A 22,648-nucleotide genomic window follows, 5' to 3' on the forward strand; every position below is an offset into this window, starting at 1 on the left:
TGTGATTGTGGATTTTCCATTTATTTAAAATACATTTGTTTCTGATAACTAACACCAAAACAATATCAACCAAATGAACACTTGTTTTCAATGAAGCACATGGGAGACTTTGATAGCAGTCAACTATAAATGTTTGCCCCATCTCTTGCCTTCCAGCTCAACCAGCGGCCCACGGTAGACGAACTACGAGACAGAAAGATTCTGATCCGCTTCAGTGACTATGTGGAGGTGGCCAAAGCTCAGGACTATGACAGGAGAGCAGACAAGCCCTGGACCCGGCTCTCGGCAGCAGACAAGGTGTGTGTTTGGGTGGAACACAGAGTCGAGTAATATTTGACAGTAAAGACAAAACAGCATTTTGTGTCAACCCTTATGACCTGCCGCTGATCACTTGGACTTATGACCAACGCAAGTTCAGCACTCAGGACAAACTGATGGAAAAAGCCCCCAACTTCTTTGATCTTTAAGCTCATCAAGACTATTTGCATGGCTTGTTGCTGTTATCAGCTTATCTCACAAAACCCCCTGTTCTCTTTAGGCTCAATATATTTCCTCTGCCGTCACTTTGTCGTCCAAAGGTTAAAGCACCCCAATGGCTCAGGATGTACTCAGGGATGCGCTAACGTTGTTGTTTTTTCTCTTCCCCACAGGCTGCAATCCGAAAAGAGCTCAACGAGTTCAAAAGCACCGAGATGGAAGTGCACGCCTCAAGCAAACACCTTACGAGGTCAGTATGTGTGTCGCAGCATGTAGTGTGTGCTCGGTAATGTATGCATGTTCTATTCTGGGCTGCGACGGTCTAAATATAGCTCTCCTTGCTCATCCAGAGAGCACAGAAGGGGCTAAAGATGGATGGGAGTGCTTGTAAACGGGGCTTAGGGGAGGTTGTCCTCTGGAGAGCTCGTACTGCCAAGCAGAGAACAATGATAAAATGCCACGGTGTCCTTGGCTAAGCTTGTTTGGAAAGCAGGGGTCCTTGTTGTGAGTTGTGACAGTGACCGAGTGGGAGGACTGGATGATAGTATGGGTACCGCAGCACATAATGACTGTGCTAAAAATAGCCCCACAAAACTGATTATAGCTGCAATAATTGCCGTGTGCGATGACGAAGGCACCCTCTGCTGTCACGTTTTGTACTTTTCCCCTTACAAGTGGTTTCTCTGCATGTTTGTCTCTCCAGGTTCCACCGGCCATGAAAGTGGGGCGTTTCTTCTGTGAAGAAATGCTGAGCTTTGACTTTTTCTGAAGCTGAGCAGCGGCAGACAGTTCAGAGAACCTGGGGGCCTATTTGTCTTCAGCGTGTCTTTAGGATTCTTCCAGCACCCTTGACTATCATATCACCCGTATGAGGGCACGGGTGTGAGGGAGGAGCGGATGGAAATGTTTGCGGCAGTGTGTCCTGGAGACTACTGAATATCGCCACATGGAAGCTGGCTGGTGAAAGAGGACTCTGGTGGCTCTGACTCTCAGGATGAGAGCGGAGGGAGAAAAAAAAAAACCCCAATTATGTCATTCAGTCAGTGTTGTTTTTTTTGTACTATTTCATGGACTCCTTTGACAAGGCGGTGTCGTTGGAAGAAGTTGTGCATGTGACCAGCTTCACCTTTTCTTAACTGATGAATAATGTGTCACTTGGACTGTGTAGAGACTGTGCCGTCTCTGGGAGGTGGTATCGGGAATGAATTTTGATATCAACTGTACATACAGTATGTCAATCTGAATGGGACGTCAATGTCTTCACTGAAAAGAGAAATACCTTTGTAAGCACTACTTGTCTTCAAAATACAAGGTCTTTTTTAAGAATGGCTTATCTCTTTTGTAAACAGTTTTATTTTCAATGAAGAATCAGGTTGAAGACCCATTTAAAAACAATTGATAGATTTAACAATTTCATTGTTTTAATGAATTGGCACTTTTCAGTACTTTACTAATCTACATGAATAAATCAGGAATTTGTATTAAAAATGTCACAGAGCCGAACTTACTTACTTTCAAAGAACACTAAAAATGATTGAATTCATAAACTTCATCAAATAATAAATATCAGAATAACATGACATTTGTAATAAAAACAAACATAGAGCAACAGCACAGCCACTTCAGAATAAACCAACACATCCACGTACAATTAAAGCAGAACCTGGAACAATCGGTACTAAAGGCAAACACTTAAAAATGAAACCAGCACAGCGGAAGTACACAGTGCAGTGTACATCATGTGGTGAAATACACAACCTTGTTTATAGTGTAGGACTTTGTTGGCTCCATCAGGGGAAAAACAAAGCATGCAGGCCTCTCTTCACACCCTGGAGCTCGCCCTCTTGCTACAGAAAGCACACAAGCACAAATAATTCATCATTAAAATCATCTGAGTCATAAATTCTCTCAAGACTGCATGTTCTGTACAGGCTTCCGGAATGAGTGAAGGACACACAATGAAAGCCAGTCTAATTGTTCTGGTGTAATCTATGCTGAAGGGTCACCTGTGTCGTGTCTACTCACCATCTCGCTGAGGAGTCTGTCCTGAACTGACTTCATGTCATTTCGTATCATGCACATCTGAGGACAGCAGGCAGAGCAGCAGGGTTTTAGGGGTGGTAACATAGAACATGACACAGTCGGGACAAATGGGACGAGTTGACACACGGGACAATGAGATAAGCAAAATGTTATTAATGCAACTCAGGGAAAAAATCTTTGAACAGACAAGCTGACAGGCAGAGGTAACGTAAAAAGAATTGATGAGCTATGAATAAAAATTCAAAGTTCAAAGCCACCTGAGCTTCGGGTTTACCCAGCAAATTAGAAGCTAACACTCGGGCAACACAGTGAAGCACATATTAGACTAGTTTCAGTCTGAGGGGCACACCTGGGAAGTGAATATCCTCTCCTCGTACTCCACACTGTGACACACGTTACTCTGCAGGGCGTTCTTCAAGGCCTCATGTCTGGAAGGAAGGCGACGGACAGTCACACAACCAAATGAGGGAGGTGGGAAAACACAAAAGCTCAAGGTAAAATAAAAATGTCAATATAATGCGGTTCAATGGGAAACACTGATAAACATTAAATGCACTATTTTCTAAAAACTGCACTTGGTGAGGAAACAACGTCTGGTAAAGCAGAGAGCCTATGATTAAGTCAAGGAATCTACATTTTCGGCTATTTATGTGTGCGAGTTGCCAAAATAAAGCAGCTAACCCACCTCACACATCACTTCTTTAAGTGTTTTTTTTAGCACCAATTGAGACATTAATTAAGAAAGAACAATTGTAAAAAGAATAACTTGTGAAGTTAAGAAATAATGTTGACATTTTCTGACCAGACTCTTAACATGTATGACAAGACACTGATTGGATCATGGGGTTAACTGTCTTCGACAGGAAGTTCATGAGATCGGTCACGTGTGCATCCCTCTGTGTGTGTGCACCTTTGTGTCTGTCCACGGCTAATCTCACATTGTGCTGCAGCAAACTGCATAATATTCTGATTTCCCAGTTATGGCTGCATGCTCAAGGACCTCTCGTGGCTTTGTTTTTGGCAAGATTGTATGAAGTGTAATATATACGACTTCAAGCTGATTGCTTGCATTAGGTTACATCGTCATTTTTTGAGTTTGATTGAAGTGTGTTTTACACTTTACAGCCCACTGGTTGGGTACATCACTGGTTGTTAGTTCGGCCTACTTTTATTATTTTGTATGGTGTTTGGCTAACCGCTCACGGAACTACCAGTACACACACTGCTGTACCTCTCCGCAACTCAGCTGCAGCTTAATTTTGTTTTTGGCAAAACTGCGTGACTCGTGTTGTACAACGACTTCGAGCCGATTGCCTGCATTTTTTACCGCTTGTTTTGGAGTTTGTATGAAGTGTGTTTTACGACACCTTACAGGCCATTGGTGTCTTGACAGGGGGTTACTCGGTTGTGGGTTGTATTTATTCAATCATACAATACAGCAGTGATCTACACTGTACTGAGTGCACCTTTCTAGTTAAAGCATGGAGAGAGGATGCATGTTGATGAATCTGTTTTAAAACAAATAACAAATGGCCCTTTGCAGTCAGGGCAGCAGTGCCTGGCTGGAGAATGGTTGGGAAAAGCTAGATAAATATCAGTGAGCGTTGCTTATGCTGGAGATATATGCGTTTTTGCATACACATGACACTGCCTCGTGTGTGCTGCCTCCGTTTGGTGTTGGTTGTATACATAGTCAGAAATAAAACATGACACGCAATAACTAAAAATAAAGTATATCTCCGTCGTTAGTCATAAGAAGAAACACTGGTCACAAAAATATCTTAGGGTACATATCTAGTGTCTGATGATAAGCTTGAGGAAGAACTTATTGTCCAGGCTTTTCAATTCACGTTCCACCGAATAATCAGGAGTTATTCAACCTTTTACAGAGTATTTGTGTTCAAGCCTGTGGGAAGAGCATTGATCAGAGTGTGGCAGGAATCACCGCATCAAAATAACAATATGGCTCTTTCATGCTCACACACACACACACACACACACACACACACACACACACACAGAGGCGTAAATTTCACCTCATGGTTCCCCGCTGCTGGTAGGAATGGAAAGCCACGGCCTGCTTATTCCAGTTCATCTGTGAGAGAACAGAGACCAAACAACAACTGGTCAAATCAACACCAAAAAGGCATATTTAGTGGCATCTTCATTTAACAGAATACCATATGTGGGCAGTGTTTCATGAGGTCTTTTGAGACTCGGGGGGGAAATACAGGGGCATGCTCCCCCGAAAGAAAATTCTGTGCATTTTAAAGTTAAATGCATCAATCTGATGCACTTTGAGAACAACATTAGGAGGCTGGATCAATTAAGAACGTTGTGCTCTTGTAAACAATGTTATGCTCTTGTTCTAGCAGTGGTGGATTGTCACTAAGTACATTTAGGCTACTCAAGTAATGACCTTAAGTGCAATTACAATATTAATGCATCCTTGATTATAATCCAATGATAAAGGCCTACCGTAAATATATTATTTGAAGTTACATTGTATGCTCATACGCCATAATGAATATACCTTTTCTTTTGCTACTTTAAGTATATTTCGATGGAAACACCGTTGTTCTTTTACTTAAGTGACATTTTGAACGCAGGACTTTTACTTGTAAAAGTATTTTTACACTGCACTCTAGTCAATTTAATTAAAAAACACATTGGCTGTATAGTTATGATTGGCATGAGGCATGGTAAACGGGACGGGTCTGTGATTCAAGGAGGGCCTGATGGGCTGCTGACATTGGCACAGATCGTGCACTGCGGAGAGTCCGCCATGTTCAAGAGTCACCCCAGTAAACAGGGTGCTTCGTCACTCCCGGTAAGGACAGAGGTGCAGCGAGTACTGAGTTCATGGCCTCAGGAAGCGGTGAAATCCTGGTGAGGGGTGCTGTAAAGCTGACATGGCCAAAGCCACGAGTCGCTTTTACTTTCCAAGCCAAACTACAGCCGGTTGCTGCACACGACTGAGGAGGAAATGTGTCTGGTGAGGGTAAAAATACTTTTGGTTCATTAAGAAACTGTGGCCACCAGACTCTAGGTAATTAATGTGAAACACTTGGATATTTTGGTTGATATTACTTGAGTGAGTGAGTGAGTGAGTGTGTGTGTGTGTGTGTGTGTGTGTGTAAGTGAGTGAGTGAGTTAGACTGAGGGACATACAGTCAGGTCTTTCTCCATGCTTTTGAGCACAGTGTCATCCTGCTCCAGTTTGTGGATCTCTTCCAAGAGGACGTTCTGAACCTGTTCAAGCCTCTGAGTCCTGTACAGAGGAGGAATTAATAAGTGAAGTGGAAATCGAAAATACAAGGCAGACAAAAAAAAATACAATGTGTCTTCAGATTGCAGGGAGGCACAACACTGTAGATTTGGAGCCTGTAAAACAAAGAAGTACTTACGTACCAACAAAGTACACTTAGAACCGCTTTGGGAAATGAATACTTGGTATACCTGCTGACTGTTTAGTAGTTTTCTCTAAGGACCACATTGGTGGGCAACCAACCATCATTTTTGAAGTGATCCAAATATTCAGCCATGACATTGAAACTCTTTTAGACAACACCAAGCTACGCTTCCTTTACTCAAACACAACGAACCCTGTCTGGCCGACACTCTCGTTTCCACCGTTGTCTTCCGGCAGCACATCCCCTCGTGAGATTTCAGAAAGTGGTTTCTCTTTGAGCGAGACTCTTTCCGTAATGTTGTCAGACACATTTAATAACAATCAGAGCCTTTCAGTGGCATGAACAAGCACTTTTAATGGACGTAAATGACGGTGCCAGCTGGCCCCTTGCAAGTCCGCTAGTGGCTGCCATCTACAGCGCACTCGCTCAACACTGACCAATTTAAGAAAATGCTGTCCCTATTGGTCAGTTAAGGAAAATGTGCATATACATTTTGTGATGTATTAGCCAATATGACCAGTGGATGGACATGTTAGCTTTACAACACTAACTGACCTGTATTTGGCAACTTGCGTGTTAAGGGAGGAGACGTGTTGTTGGACGGTCTTCATGGACTGCTTGTTGTAAACTTCCACCATATTATAACGGCTCTGAATACAAACACATTTAATAGATAATGGTTCAGCTAAGCCATTATTTAAACAACATTTAAGAGGCTCAGGGTTATCAAACTAGAAGTGACAAGAGATACAAAGTGCTCAAGAAAAATCAGCCTTTTGAATTTCCGTCAGAAAAAGGGGAACTACATAATGCAGAATGTCAGTAATGCAACTACTACGGCTCTTCTCTTTGCTATTTAAATGTGTCTCATTGTATGTGCGTGTCCTACCTGGAACTTCTTCTGCAGCTCAGAGCTGAATTTCTTGCACAGGTTACTCGGGTTTACAGCAATTTCTGGCAACTGGAAATCCTCATCCATGTCCATGTCTCCATCCCCCACTTCAGCCTCCCAGTGTCTGGAGCTCATGGTGTGGGAGGAAGACATCACCCGGCTCATCTCACCATCAGCAGACACCTCAGCGACTGGGGATGACAGAAAGACCCACTGATCTGTTAGAGAAGACAACGCCTCAAAGAAATGTATTATTTAAGTTATACAGTTTGTAAATAGTGTTTTTTCCCCCCCAAACTAAAAAAAGATTGCATTTATTGTTTGGGCAATTCTAAATAAGAAATATTTTGCGGTTGGTATACAGTTGTATATAATTAAATATATAAAGAATTTATCCCACGAGCAACTATAACATTTATTCTAAGGCAACTTATCCTTTGTGCTTTTTTGGCATTTCTAATTGTGAATGCCAGACAACAGTCCAACAATAGGATTCTGATCACATCTGTTCCTTGACAAATCACCGGACACTGAATGTGATGTGTAGTCGGGGAGAACAGGGGAAACGGGTACCTGTGCCATTAGTTGTCTTATTCTTGATATTCTGATATTCTTCACTTATTCTTTCCTTAACTTTGAAAGTTATATCCTTTGGCCTGCTTTCCTCTTCCTCTAAACTACTTTGCTCTCCCCAGTTCTGGGCTTGACCAGGAGGTCCGGTTGCTGAAACAATGAGGAGATGCTATGTGTATCATATCACGTAGGAGTCACTGCCAATATTAGAGGCAAAACACTCTACATTGTGCTAATTGCGTAGCATATAGAATGTAAATGATGAGCTGATAAGTAACTTATCACTAAGATTCCTCATGGGCTCAAGCGTAACATAATTACAGAGTATCACAAAAATAAATCAAATCAACGAAAACAGTATTGTTGGTTTATGAAATGATGGCACAGACTCATATGTTAAAAATATGTTATATAAATAACACAGTTTCACATGTGTATTCCTCTGCAAGACAGGCACTGATTTCTTGATAGCTATTATTCTACCCGGACATTTGGAAAAGTTATTCCAAACTGAATCGACAGCTAATTTACGTAACTGCTGAGTAATATGTCTTACAGGACTTGAACAACTTCCTCGGTTTCATCCGAGGAGAGCGCTGTCCTCTCATCTTGCTTTTCTTCCTCTTCTCCTTTTCATCTTCCTCAGAATGACTGGACGAGGAGACGTGGCGCTTGCGACTGGGTCCTGTAACAAGAACCAACAGTTATAATACATTACTCAGATGCGACCGTTTAACACAGGGGTGTTCCTCTAAAGCAGATCAGTGATTGGACCGTGGAGCCCCATTTGAGAGAATTCCTAAACACAATGACTATTTCATGAGATTACACGAATGTAAAAGGGACCTAGCTTTGAGGACAGACTGTATAGCAAGTGGAAAGTCCATTGTACACCCGTCAACGACCAAGTTGAACACAAACGGCCTCTTACCTGAGACATGAAGCTGTTCAGACTCTCGGTCTCGGTCTGAAGATGGAGTTTTCTGTCAGGATGGGCAGTAATGCATTAGTCGTTTGTTTGATTGGTTACAGCTTTTTAAAAATCACAATAACTCACTGTATCATTACTAGTGCTCTCATCTGTCCGTCCTTTATCCATCCAATTATAATCAATCAATCATAAAACATAAAGTGTGTTAAAGCCCTACCTCTTTTTTACGAGACACAGGAAGGGCAGCAGCGGGACTGTCCTTAACTCCACTAGTGAGTACTGATGACTGAGTGGATGAAACCCAAGATACTGAAGACACTTTACTGAAGCTGTAATGGCTGCCATGGTTCACACTGTCTTCAAGGAACGGAGACTGAAGAGGAGAGGGCATGGACGGCTTGTCCAGTTCCACAAGCGTGGATGTCAACAGCGGCCGAGCGGACAGAGAAAAAGGAGACTGAGGTGCTGAGGGTAGACACTGCTCGTTTGGATTTATCTGGAAACAAATAAAAGGAATGGAGAGAGGGCCAGAAAGTGATGAAGAAAATAAACATGGCCACTCATTTAATGGTTAACTAATCACCACGTCTGTAATAGATTAAGCACAGTTAAATGAGAAGAACATTGTCAAGAATGCATGAAGAGGCACAGATGAAGTGCTGCAGCGCTATTATCTGCTCTGCCTTGAGTGAAATAGGCCATTTCAATCATTCCACTTAATCATTCAGATCATCATGTGCAATTCCAACGTTTACTACTTAATTACGTTGAAAATTTATCTCGGACAGTTGAATCTCTCAAATGGACACGTCGGACTCATGGTTACAATGTCGTACTGTTAGCAGTGGAGGGTTTGGCAGTTTGCGATTCAATGTAACCAAACTGCTTAAAGAGAGAATCTCAAATCTCAAACATGTTTACGGAGGGAAGTCCTTTACTTTCTCTGCACACATTTTCTCGGCTGGCCTGGGGATTTCAGGCAGCAATGCTTAGGTTACAGACCTGCTTCCTTAAGTTCTTCGTTACCGTTTCTGAAGTCCTACAGTCACATAATAATTCACACCTCCATTCACATCACTCTGGTGATTCTCATGTGATTGTTGCGTGACCTCACATGCCATGTAGAGTAAAGGTGTGTGAATTGCTTGAAGATGTAAAATACCAGTGAACTCCACACCAGTCATTAAAACTGATGAAGACTCTGAGGTTTGTATTCGACTATCTTTATTAAAATAATCACATCCAGCTGCGATTGCCTACTACAATGACTACCACGGACGACTACAACGTATTCTCGGCTACACTGCCCAGATGCTGTATATATCTTTGGGGTAAAAGGCAGCATGTGGTATGCTGCATTAAAAATGTGATTGTAACCTTTAATGCAGAATCCATATATGGCAATGGCATCTACATAAGGTGTCAGAGAAGTGCTGTTTTACCTCTGCTGCACTAGGTCCAGTGGGAGCAGCGGGTGCAGGGGTTTGACCGATGGGGGTCAGTGAAGGGAGGGAGGGTACAGACTGGTTGGATCGAGCCTTCGATGAGCTGCGCTTCTTTTCTGCACTGTAGAAAGAGGAGGGCCTGAAGTGTCCTTTACTGCTGACCGTAGAGCGAGGTTTGGGTAGCAGCAGGATAGGTGAGGGGGTGTCCTCGCAGAGTGGGTCGGGGGAGGCAGGGAGTGGGGATCCCCGCGGGGTGAGGAGAGGGGAGAAGGTCAAACTCAAGGTTGGGGCTGACCTCTCAGCAGCTGTGAGGGTCCAAAATAAGCACAGATGTTCAGGCAGCTGCCCTCAGAAGTTGGACATGGAGTAGAAGGTCAATATATACATGCTTTTCTAAATATCCATTTACAGTTAAGAGTTTGGAGAGCAATGGGGTCATTTATGTAACGGTTTCAAAACTCTCTGCATAAAAGGGAGTGAAAATGCATCTAGAAGAACAAACGTAGATAAATACACAATGTTTTACAATATCTCAAATCTGAAACTTAACAGACAAAGTAAATGCTTTACATAGAATAGGTGCAACAATTTGGGTTTTAGGTGAAGAATAACATTTTGTTTGTATCCATCTGACAGGGCTCCATTATAAAAGCCACATGAGGACTTGATTGAGATGAAGTCAGGCACCCCACCCCGTAGGCCTGAATCATTTCTAAAGACAGATGCTTTTATTTACTCGTGAGCTAATTAAATAAATATGGTGTCACTACACTAAGTGAAAACCAAACATTATGCTGCTATACAATCCTTTCAAACCATTTGAACCACTATGAGACATGTAATAGACATTAAGTGATGTCAAAAGAAATGAGTGTTATGTAATTGTTGGTGATTGGCTTTCCACAGTCTTACATCTCATCCTCTCGATCAAAGGAGGAGACGGACAGAAGACGGTCTGGCGGGCAGTCCAGGATTCCTTCAATCCGCTCATTTGTTCTTGGGCAGGGACGACATTTTTCTTATTTAACTTCCAAGTTTCTGACAGAACATTCTCAGGCCTCTGCTGCTGAAAAGCAAAGTGTTTCTGTTATCAACAAGCATGAGGACAAACTGGGACCATCATGTAAAAGTCCACGTTCAAGACCAAGGCTCTTTCCCAGCTTAATACCAAAAAAGTAACATCTTGATATTTTTTTCACTTTTTGGTGTGAATGATATTCAGTATTCTGTATCTAGATATGTATACATGTTTACTTTTGGGATGTTTATAATATTCTAACAGCCATTAATAAATGTCAGAACAATTTGCATTGACCAGCACTTTTGCTCTGCATTATTTTAGAACTACATACTGTATATCAGTTCAGTCCAATATGATGAGGATTTGTATTATATTTTCTATATATTTCTCTTTGAGTTTAACGAACATTCAAGTCTGTCTTCTGAAATTAACCTTGTATTATCAAATGTCCTCAATTCACACGACCTGGTACTTTTGAAACGGTAAGAAGCGATGACCCAAATGAAGGGCCTTTAGACCCACCCGTGGCTTTTTCAGATCCGCCTGGTTGTTGCTGTCCGATCTCCTGTATGCACCTGTGGATTGCTCAGAGGTTGTGTTTTTTCTCCTCTTTACCTCCGGAACCTCTAAACAGGTCTTTTCAGTCTTTCCCTGTTGGTCAATAATGAATTACTTGTTTTCAATACAGCCGTGATGTTAAAATGAGTTACATATTCTACAGAGCTCAGTAACGGCAGACTGACGTGTGGATGGGAAAAGTCGCCCGTGGCTGAAGCTCTAATAACACTGAAGCTTGGAGAACATCTGCATCCACCTGGGGAGTTTGCTATATTTTGATAGATGCTACCTTATACATGCTCACAAACTAGATTCGTTTCTCATTAAAATGATGTAACATTGTAAATATCGATACCAAAGTCTCATAAAATAAATTGTGAGCATGTGGTGATATGGATATGTTCACTGATATATTCAGAGTAACAGATGCTTTGTGGCATGCAGAAAATACAATCACCTGATCACAATAACATGAGCTATAATCTCAACGACCTCTACCTTGGAAGTGGGTGGCTGCCCAAACATAGACTCTGAGTGGCTGCTGTGATGGCTGCCCTCTGGTATCATATAGCTTTTGGTGCGTTGTTTGCTGGCAGTCTTTTTCTTTGTCACTTGAGCAGCCTCGTGAGTTCTCTCAGCGTTCTCCAAATGATTAGCGGAGGAGTACTGTTATTATGCGGACAAAGACAGGATGATTTTAGTCTATTGGCAACAGAACTATAGGACCATAGACATTTGCTCCCAATGACATGCAGTGAATCCCAGCAGTGTTGTTGCTTGGATGTGGAATCCCAGGTACCCCCCCCCCCCCGAGATACTTTGAAGGACTTTAACAGTGTGGACATAAATAACAGCAGGAAAAGTAGCTTCATCCGAAAGTCAATTATCGTCGGCGGGGACACAATGTCGGATCAATCTATGATACCTTTTCACTGAGCAATACATGTTGTGTGTTAAGAAAGTGATCAGGATAAGTTTGTCTGATCAAGACAAACCAAGTATGTTCGCCATGTGCTTACACAATTAGAACAATAACTAAGTCATTTGTCTTTTAAAAGAGGATAAACAGTTATCATACTTTTAAAAAGAGAAAGTAACGTGAGATAAAGGGAAGTATTTTGCCTTGGAAACAGCAGGACTCTCTGACTCTGATAGGCTGTCATCAGTGTCTGGCTCCACGTAGCTCTTGGTAGAGATGGCTGCAGCTCTCTGGGGCCTCCTGCCTGCTGCATGTGGTCTACTGGGTGCTGGCTTCACTGCCTTGTTTGGCTGCTCCACTCTCCCCTTCACGTCAGGCCTCTTCTGATTAAACAATGACACACTGTGGCTGACTGGGATATTGCATCACAGAGTTAAAGGACAGCATCTAGAATAAAAACAACAGTGCCTTACCTTGTTGACTTTGGTTTTGCCCTTTACAGGCTTTGGAGAGGCTGGGGGTAGATCTGGGGATTCAACTGTATTGAAAGAAAGACCATTTTTTTTATGGAAATATTGATGTCTTGAAATAATTGTGGTCCACATCCATTATTAATGAGATGAATTCCAGATTGTGAGCAATATGAATGTGTAGCTTTAATGGCCTACATGAAGTATGAGGTGACATTGCTCTAGGCTTGACAGGCGCCTGTCTGGAGTATTTGGTAACTTTGGGTTTGGGTTTCCTGCTCGATTCCCTCAGCCAGCTGACATCTGTCGTGCTGTAGTCCGTGTCACTGAACAGATGCTTTTTCACATACCGCTTCTCCTGTAACACAGAAGGCAAGGTAGTGGAAGACAGGGAGACAGATAGAGACGCATAGAACGAGATGGTTTACTGGCTAGCACATGATGTATTTCTATTTTGTGATTGCTGCATAATAATTGATAGTGACTGTAAGCTATTATACCATTTGGAAAATGGGCATTCCTACACTACGCGAGCACACATGCAGTAAGCATTCACACACGCATGTCTACAGAGACAGATACACACACAGTGTCTTCAACTTTGAATACCTATAATTAAACACTACAGTACAAAAATGTATACTTTTGCCACAGGTTGTCCTTTCTTGGTTGTGCTGGGGAGTGCTGGTGGGTCATGGATGCTACTGTCAAACAATATAGAGTATGAAATTAGAGTGTTAAACAGAAAGGTTACTGTTTTAGAGGTTGCATTTCTTGACTGTCAGACCTACCTGCTTGATATGGCAGAAGTGTTAGAGAATGTTTTGTTCTTTCCCTAAAGAGCAATAAAACAGACTTCAAACACTACAGTGGCATGTCAAGTACTCAGGTATAACACGACCAGGTGTTTAAGTACAACATAGGTAACATTAGTAATGTTTACCTTAACACTCAATGGTGCATCAATGTTGAATGCAAAAATATCTTTTCTGTACAACAGAAAACAAAAGCATTAATGACATCCAAAAATACAATGAAAGCCACTGAAATATCCAAATGTACACCAAATATTTGAACTGAATTGTAGTACCTCTGCCTCGTAGAGTTAGTTGTGGTTTTGCTGTATGATTTCATTAGGCTTACAGCTCCAGATGCTTCTTTCTACAGCAGATTAAGATCATGTTTAGTGAATCAAGCAGGAGAACATATAGTCAATCCTACATATATGAAGTAATGATCACTTACTTTAGCACTTGATAACCAGCTCATATTGAAGATAGGCCTATTACAAAAACAGTCAATAAGCGACGTACTTATGTTAGCGATGACATTAGTTCATTAACATAATGTTGCCCTACAATTATCAATCTGTGTACCTGTTGACAAGAGGAGGAATCCAGCTCTGAGGGATAACTTTTGCAGTAACCTTTGCTGTGGATCGAGTGTTAACGTCATAATGACTCGAGATGAGCTTCACCAGGCTGCCTGCAACCTCTGCATCTCTCTGAATAGAGACAGTAGGTATGAGAATCACAATATAAAACACGAATAGCCATAGAATTGACTGCAAAGGCACAAAAGCACTGAAAGCATCTGACCGTACATGCATCGCAAGTTTAAGTCTGTGCTCAGCCTGATGTTCATGAAGAGAAGCTTCACTATGTAACACCACTGTACAACAACTCCAACAGTGATACGTCTTCCATCTAGTGGATGGTGTGATGACAATTTCACATTATCTAGTTTAACTTTCAACTACTGTATATCAGTATAGTAACTAAATCGTATCTACTTCACAGTTTTGAACCAGGACCTTCATTATTTAGATCACGTTAAAAGATTATGGGTATCTGTAATAAACAGAAATGTTGCCTTAATAGTGACCCTTTTCCTAAACACCTGCTGTTTCTGTGGTGTTGGCATTGCAGCGCGCCACAGCAGCTTTAAAAGATGCCTGTCAAATGAGGCTTGTCCGTTATTGCTCTGTGTGTTTGGGCCTCAAGATGCTTGAAGCTTACAGAATTCATACCTTCTCTTTGTTTGAGAGGACACTATCAGTTTCAACCTTCACATTGGGTGGTACTCTCTTCTGCCGAGCTTTGGTTGAGGAGGTCTTGGCTGGATCTTTGGTTACAGCAGCATCTGCCTCCAGTGACATCAGGCGTTTGCTCTTCCCTTTGGCGAGGCCATTTCTCTGGGTCTGCTGCTCTTTGGGAGTACAAAGTACTAAAGCACACTGAACCGCAGAGCTTCTGCCTTTAGAGTCCTCTCTGATATCAGGCAACTTTCTCTGGGGTGCCAATGGCTCCTGTGGTGCAGCATCTTGGTTCCTCTCACTGAGGACCTTCTGCAGGCGCTGGGTCAGTTCAGTATGGAGTTGCTTTTGGCTGGTTGAGCTTAAGCCTGGAAGTGGCAATCTCTGTGCTGATGACGGGCACTCCTGCTGCTGCTGTGCCAAACGAGGCTCTAAAGAGAATAAATAGTTTGAAAACCATGTTAAAGTTTGAGGACACTAGTTTTTAAAAAAAGCTAGGTTTTATGTGTGTTCCTAGCTTTTAATATCATGACATCTTAGAGATGGTTAAATTATTTCATGACTTCTTTGCCTACCAGGTCTTGGCAGAGAATTGATTTTCTGTGTGGGCATCATTAGCATTTCAGAAACAGACATTTTGTTCCAGTTAAAAGTTCTGCAATTTGAACAAATAGATGTTAAGATTACACTCATACACATACTGTATGAACACAAGATTTACACACAGTGTGGAGGTTCTTCACAGTGCTTACATGTTCCTCTCAGTTCTGGGTTGGGTGTCAGGCACAACACTAGACTCTGTAAGTAAAAAGATCAGTGGTGGGTTCAAGATTTTGAAGAATAACAATGCAGCTATATTTCCTGGCTAAGCTAAAGTCACTATAGCAATTACAATACCCAGAGACTGTTCTTCTCCTTGTCCAGATAGAACCATATCCACTGCTTCTGCCAATGGTATGTTCTGTAGAAAAAGCAGAGACAACAAATGCAACGATATATTTTGCACCACAAGGTTTAATCCTAATAGTTGTTACTGAAATGATTCAAAGCAATATTGTCGAGTTCATAGTTCAATCACATCATACCCTCATTCATGTATACTGAATACAGTTCAGAACGATTGTGCAAAAGTAGACGACAGATACGAGCTCAACTTTATTCACAAACATGTGAATTTGGTGATTATACCTTTTTGTGTTTGCCAACCGTATTCTTATCGGACTGTTTGGAAGCCATGCTCCGTAGAGCTGTAGCCCTCTGAGACAGACACCATGACATTAAATAAAATCACATTTTGAATACTGTAATGTCACATTTTGGACTTGCTGAGCTTAAGTATTCAGTATATTTCATACCTGCTCTGTCATGCCACCTGATATTGTGCTGTTAGGTGTTGTGCCATCACTGCAGGTCTTAGCAGTTGTCCTTAGCTCTCCCAGGTAAAGTTCACCTTGCCTATCACATGAACGAACCATCTCCAGAGATGGCTTCCCTTTACCCTTGGCTGAAGTGTTTATTAGGGAAAAAAGAAGAAAAGAACAAAGTCATAATAAGATCTGAGTTGACAAACCTCTCTTTAATTCATCTTAATAGACAATAACAAAGAAAGAGAGAATAAATAAATGACCTTAGTTTGATTTATTATAAACTAATCACTTTATTTTTCTCACTAGATGTGACCTATTAGGATCCATCCTAACTGTTTCCTCCCCAACTACAAGGCACAATTATATTTAAAATAAATTGTATAGATATATATATATATTTTGTATAACTGTTTTGAGGGAATATTAAATTATTTCAATTGGTGTGACAGCAATTCCTGACAATTTCTGGTGACACCCACCTGAGGACATCACAGCAGAGAGGGAACCGGCAGCATGCGCACTTCCTCCTCCACTGTTGCTGATGAAGGTGGTGGACTCTGAAAGCCTCATCCTGGTTGGGGTCACCATCTGGATGGAAAATCAGAATGTGTCTGTGAATTGTCAATTTAAATGTAACACTAAAATGACAACTAAAACTAAAAGCTTTTTTAAAATGTGTAATCCCTTTCAAATGAAGGTAATGGCACAGGATCACCAGAAAAATGGAACTATTACAATTCTACATTGAATAGAGCCCAACGTCTTCAGGGTCAACAGTTCCTTGGTTGGGAAAATACTGGCCAGCAAAAAGGCTGATATGGCTGGTTCCCTCGCCCTTTACGCCACCTGCTGGCCTAAGACGTTGCCTTACCAAAGACGCTGCAACTAAAAATTGCACTTTTTGAGTGATATATTAAATCATAACTTGTTTTTAATGTAGCCATGACACAGAATGGTAGAGTTGTTACAAAGTACATTCATCACTTGACCACAAATGACCACCATTTGTTAACAAACTCTACTGAAGTCAATCAAAATCGTAATAGTTTGACACTTTAATGTTAAAGTCTGCTTTACAATCCTTAATTGTCTTTCTCCCAAACAATCCGATCATTTGTAGGCATAAAACAGAGCGGTGTTATGTAATGTAATGTTACATTAAATCACTTCATACAAAATTGAGTAATACCTGGACAAAACTATTGTTCTGTCTTAACGTATATTTAATGTACTTGGAGTAAGAAGAAAAATGTAATATTTTAACAATTGAATTTGCATTAATTACTTCTGTAACCACAACAATCCAAAAGACCTGGAGAGCCTGGTTATGTATGTTTATGAGCTCACTGAACTGTTATTGACAAACTTGTGCATTGTTAACACACTTAAGTGTGTTTAACTGCCATATATTTGACTTAATATGGAGTACAAAACTGTTTCACCTGCACGTTTGCAGACCGGGCAGGCAAAAGGTAGGGGGCCGTATCTTTCTCACTTTCACCAAGGGACATCTGACTCTCTGGAACAACCTGCATGGAGAGTGGCCTGCATTCATTGATCACATCATAGCTGCATATTGAGAACATCGTGTTAACAGACCATTCTTTACCTGGGAGATGTTGTCTGTCATTATAATTCTAACTGTGGTCTTCACTACCGATGTGCGTGTCTTCCCTACAAAGCTCTGACAGGAAGAGACGCTTGTTAAAACAGTGTATAAAAAATACACTTTTCATGGGAATCCAAATTATTTTCAATATCATTATTGTATCTAGAACATTTCATAGTTGTGTACTTTGGTGGCACAGGAAGACAGAATCTTCTTCTGAACATGTTGTGGTCATTAAGAATGGAGTAAATACACCATGACCTACTTTGTTTTTGCACTGTCCATAAACAATGCGAGCAGCCTGCAGGATGTCCAGGGAGGAGCTGAAGTGGACGGTAAGACTCGATCCTTCTATCCCTCCCACAACTATTACCTCTGACAACAGTAACCGCAAGACTTTCCTCTTGCCCTCCTCTGGAAATAAAAAAACACACACATATTTAAAAGACATGGCCAGTCACATGATGTAAATCAAAAAGGATATGTTATCTTCCAGAAGTTTAGTGCTCTTTGTAAATTTGTTATGCATGCTTCCCGACTATAGAAAATGCCTTCAAAAGAAATAAATCTATGAGTTCCATCAAAATCTAATTCCACCTATCTATCAATACATACAGACAATATAATTGCTTTTTATTCATTATTATGTGCTTTCTTTTTAGAAACGAATTACTACTTCTACCACTACTACTACTACTACTGGTTGACTGTTTGGGTGAACTTAGCAGCTCGAGGAGTAAATACAAATGCAGCGCTCTCTCTGCTTTGGTTACCTGTAACAGTGTAGCTTTGGACTTCATTCTCATTGATACATATTGTTTCCCATTGGCCTTCCTACACCAAAAGGAATCCACTCCACGTTAAAAATCGGACAGATATACATCTTCTGTGTATGATGTAAATGTTGCACTTTTTAGACTTTGATTTTCACTTTCATGAATGATTGCGAGGTACCTGTGACTCTCCATCAGACAAAGAGAAGTAAAAGGAGATGCTGTGGCTGTCAAGGTTGAAGTCAATCCAAAATTCTTCCAGCTTCTCATCAGCAGGCATCAGCAGCTGACAACAAAATCAAAATCCTTCCAACACATCTACTAATACACTTAAACTATTTTAACAATTTAACAAACATTTAATAGCATTGCCTTGAATTGACAGACAAAATCTGTATTTGGTACTTTGTTTTTTTACCGTATAAATCCTGTTAATACTGACCTCATGCTTGTCCAGACAAACCTCCAAACAAGGATAGGAGTACACTCTATAGTGCAGAGAGGACACAGTGATTATGTGCACAGAATTACACAAACGTTTTTTGTATGAGAGGATGATACATCACCGGGTAAAAAGGCAGAAATATGACAAAAACAGTGATAGAGTCAAGGGTGTGAGATGACAGTTACATTTAAATACTCCTAACCCTAAATGCCCCTCAGGTCACCCAGACCATGGCTGCAGTCGAATTAATCTTTTTTGCTTAGGAAGGTTCCTAACTGAGTGAAATGACCTGGAAGTATCCAAGTGGCCGCCATGATAAGAGCTGCACTAATTCTCTAAATGCTCAGTAAAGGTGCTTCACTGCTTTCTTAGCTCCTAGGGAACACTGGACCATCCTTTACTAAAGGAAGATAATGCCACTCCTCAATTCATTGCGGCAGCAACATTTAAAGAGAAACATCTGCCGTCGCTCTCTAAATTGTAAATTGTAAACATCCTTCTTAGGGTTTGTGATTATATTTTGAATAGGAATCCTTAATTGAATGGTATAGCATTGAGTTTGTCACTCTACTCATTTTCTAAAAAAATAAAAAATAAAAAAAGATCTGCCATTGCATCGTGTAAGTGCAGTTGCATTGTGGTTGTTTTTTCCTTATGAATTCTCTTACACATCTTTCCTTGACATAATGACATTTTCCATCAAAATCAAGGAAACGTGGTGAGGAAAAGATATGAGGACTTAATATTTTTGACTATTCGATTGCAGCCCATGTCGTGGGTGGAACTGCATTATGGTTGTTGTTTACCTTCTCCTGTCTCCCTGCATCCCATTCACCAAGTTCAGAAACTTGCGACAATCCTGAAATCACACACACTTATATTAAATTCTATGTAGCTGAGCTCCTGTTGTAGTGTTATTACAATACATTACCATTGTAGTGCAAAAGAATATAAATGCAAATGAAAGGCAAAGGTGATGCATGTTTTTTACCGTCTCAAACTCAGAATCCTGGATCTTGACAAGGGCACTGGCCACGTGCTCCATGCTGAACCATCGATCGGCCAGTTCCTTCCTCTGGTCGGGAGTTGCCATTCTGCACAACGCCTCCATCAGGGCTGTCTGCAAGTCGTAATCTGACGCAAACAAAGTGTGTTGTACATTTTTGTGTCCATGTATGGTTCTGGGTGAAGTGAGATGGAACTATTCAAAAAAAGATACTTACCACCACCCTTCATTATCTGACCAGCCAACTTCATCCTATAGAAATGTAACGAATAGGCAAAAGTTCAAGAATGTGTAGTTACAAAAGTGAATAATAATGATCCTTACTATGGGGAAACTACCATGACATACATGATATCTGAGGCCTCCTGTGATGTTAGGATCTTCCTCTCTTTCTTAAGCTCCTCTGGGATTTTGTCCAGAATTAAGTTAAATTTACGAATTGCCTGTCAAGACATTGTTTGCAAATTAATTCATGAACAAACACATGATTTACAGTTTGTAATGCTACTCCAAAAAAGAAGTTATCAAAACCATTTCAAACCTCTTTTTGGATCAGGATGTAGATTCTGGGGTCTACTGCCAATTGACCAACGGGATACAGGAAGGACTCTGTGATTTTGCATGTTCCTGCAAAAAATACATGTTGAACAACACTGTGAATGGAGAAAGTGTTTACTTATATACCATAATTCTTCATGAAAGTTGATGTGGTCCTAAGAAGCTGTGTTGGATAACTTAAGAAGTTGTTAAACATTTAGCAATTCAAGTTTCCATATACTCCACTTGGGTCCTAAAAAGGGCTAACTGAAGATGAAACACATATATTGAGGACAAATAAGGAAAAGAAAAAGTACAAGCCTACCCTCTTTGCATGCTTCATGAACCACCTGTAACAAGGAGGTAAGAAATGAGTTTACATTATGGACACTAACAGTGGTCCATTGTTGTATTATACAAGGTGTGTTTTACTGTTAGACATCAGCTCACCATTAAGGCATCAAAGAAGTCCTCAGACAGATTGAACAAGGTTTCATCCCACTGGGGGCCACACTGGATCCACAGCTGCCTGCATTTCCCAAACCACTGCACCATGTGCACAAAACCAGGTTTAATAAACAACTGACTAACTCACACACTGTGTGCCAGTGTGTATTTGATGTATACTTATCTTTTTCAGCAGGCCTTGGGCTATTAATCCTGACAGCCCTTGACAACCACCAGGTAGTTTCAGGTGTGTCCCACACTTGTAAAGGACAACAAGACCCAAACTGGCTGACTTGGAATCTTTTTGATCCAAACTCTACATAAACAGTAAAGATATGGTTTAATTACACCCACACAACAGAGCAAAGTAGCATATCAAGTGTAGCTGGGATACATCTTACCCTGCTAACAAGTTTATCCAATTTGGTGAGAAACTGTAAGGAACATTTTATGGGGGGCCCTTCATATATATTCCTTTGCAAGAATACATCCAGTGCTTGGACATCTCCACTCTTCAACACTTCATCAATGACTTTCTCCAACTGCACATGAAAAGAGTTCATCAAAGTTAACTGTTCACTTCTACAACAACACATATTTAAGTAACGTGACAGGAATGGTAACTTGTGCTTTTTTAAAGGTTTGCATTCTCACCTGAGTGTCGTGCCTCGGGGCCATCTTTCCTTTCGAGAAACGGCTTAATTTCCGCTTGGCCTCTGCTGTCTTCAAAAACGCTGTAAAAGGTAATTTGCAAACAACTTGCCATTTAACGTTACTTGCGCGCGAACTTTGTACGTTTACTGACTTTGTACATTAACCATTTACAAGCTAACCGTATCACATATATCTGTCAAAACTATTTACGAAACGTGAACCTACCTTAGCTAACGTTGCTATATGTAGCTAACTAACTGTAATCATTGTACACAAAGGTTGAAATAAGCTAACGTTAAGCTGAGTTAATGTTACCTATAACTTAGCTAGCTAACGGACGGTTTACATATGGCTCCGTTATTGGCTTCACCACTCCGTGGTTTAACGGTAACGTACCTGCTGCTAATGCTAGCTAATGTAACCTTTCCTCCCAACGTTCAGCAAGTGATGAATAACTACAATCGTTGATTTTATTTTTATAACGTAACTTACCGCGATGTCAAATGTCGCCTAGAAACATGACTTGATAACTATTTTACACGGCTCAGCTCGAAACGCGCGAAGCATTTTCCTTCATTACGCATGCGCACTACACGTCGCTAGAGTCCAGCGCGTGAGGAACGTTTTCCTTCAGTGCTTTCTGCCAGAAAGGGTTTATTATTTGAAACAAAACCATGGTTTGGGCTAAACTTAACCAAGTAGTTTGTTACCTGCAGAAAGGGCAAAGCTATTACTTCTAATCCCGTGCTGGATAGTACATTTAGAGCAAGTCCTCACCTTAACAAATAGGGGAAAGAAATTGTGAGTACTCAACGACTACATTTCCCATGAGCTTTGGCAGCTACTGGGGTCTGTTCTTGTCATGATAGCAACAACTGAGTAGTTTAATCCCGTTTAGTTAAAAACATAGACTAAAAACTATGTTTTAGAATATTATGTCACAAAGAATGTGTTTTGAACAGTTTTTCAGAAAGGCTAATAAAAGAAACTGGTTGGAGCTAGCCGGCAGAGGATCTTTTCAGCCTTCAATAAG

At 40.9% G+C, this 22,648-nt stretch overlaps 2 protein-coding genes across 2 annotated transcripts in view; one reads left to right on the forward strand and one right to left on the reverse strand.

Annotated features, from left to right (window-relative positions):
• phactr3a (phosphatase and actin regulator 3a) overlaps positions 1 to 1,196 on the forward strand; it is a 28,595-nt gene extending 27,399 nt beyond the window's left edge. Inside the window, exons 10-12 of the mRNA XM_076102253.1 lie at positions 157 to 297; positions 651 to 727; positions 1,181 to 1,196. Of these exons, the coding sequence (XP_075958368.1) occupies positions 157 to 297; positions 651 to 727; positions 1,181 to 1,196 (234 nt within the window). The remainder of the gene's footprint in view (positions 1 to 156; positions 298 to 650; positions 728 to 1,180) is intronic.
• sycp2 (synaptonemal complex protein 2) lies at positions 4 to 22,583 on the reverse strand. The gene is made up of 46 exons (XM_076094674.1): positions 21,616 to 22,583; positions 21,363 to 21,503; positions 21,146 to 21,277; positions 20,965 to 21,069; positions 20,840 to 20,864; positions 20,519 to 20,604; positions 20,326 to 20,420; positions 20,195 to 20,229; positions 19,963 to 20,105; positions 19,778 to 19,830; positions 18,969 to 19,014; positions 18,708 to 18,812; positions 18,527 to 18,587; positions 18,019 to 18,167; positions 17,754 to 17,828; positions 17,587 to 17,673; positions 16,624 to 16,732; positions 16,133 to 16,281; positions 15,966 to 16,034; positions 15,675 to 15,738; positions 15,530 to 15,575; positions 15,353 to 15,432; positions 14,772 to 15,208; positions 14,119 to 14,246; positions 13,988 to 14,024; positions 13,833 to 13,903; positions 13,686 to 13,731; positions 13,534 to 13,577; positions 13,386 to 13,446; positions 12,941 to 13,100; positions 12,746 to 12,810; positions 12,476 to 12,655; positions 11,852 to 12,019; positions 11,318 to 11,446; positions 10,687 to 10,840; positions 9,772 to 10,079; positions 8,547 to 8,825; positions 8,330 to 8,381; positions 7,955 to 8,083; positions 6,823 to 7,016; positions 6,489 to 6,583; positions 5,692 to 5,791; positions 4,557 to 4,615; positions 2,870 to 2,948; positions 2,503 to 2,559; positions 4 to 2,324 (listed from the first exon to the last, which is right to left on the reverse strand). Exons 1-46 carry the CDS (start codon positions 21,637 to 21,639, stop codon positions 2,268 to 2,270), a joined length of 4,968 nt encoding a protein of 1,655 aa, XP_075950789.1. The 5' UTR covers positions 21,640 to 22,583; the 3' UTR covers positions 4 to 2,267.
• Between the last annotated feature and the right edge of the window lie 65 nt (positions 22,584 to 22,648).

Source organism: Anarhichas minor, unplaced genomic scaffold (assembly GCF_050575085.1).
Source record: "Anarhichas minor isolate MPS153535 unplaced genomic scaffold, ASM5057508v1 ptg000003l, whole genome shotgun sequence".
Classification (NCBI taxonomy): Eukaryota; Metazoa; Chordata; class Actinopteri; order Perciformes; family Anarhichadidae; genus Anarhichas; species Anarhichas minor.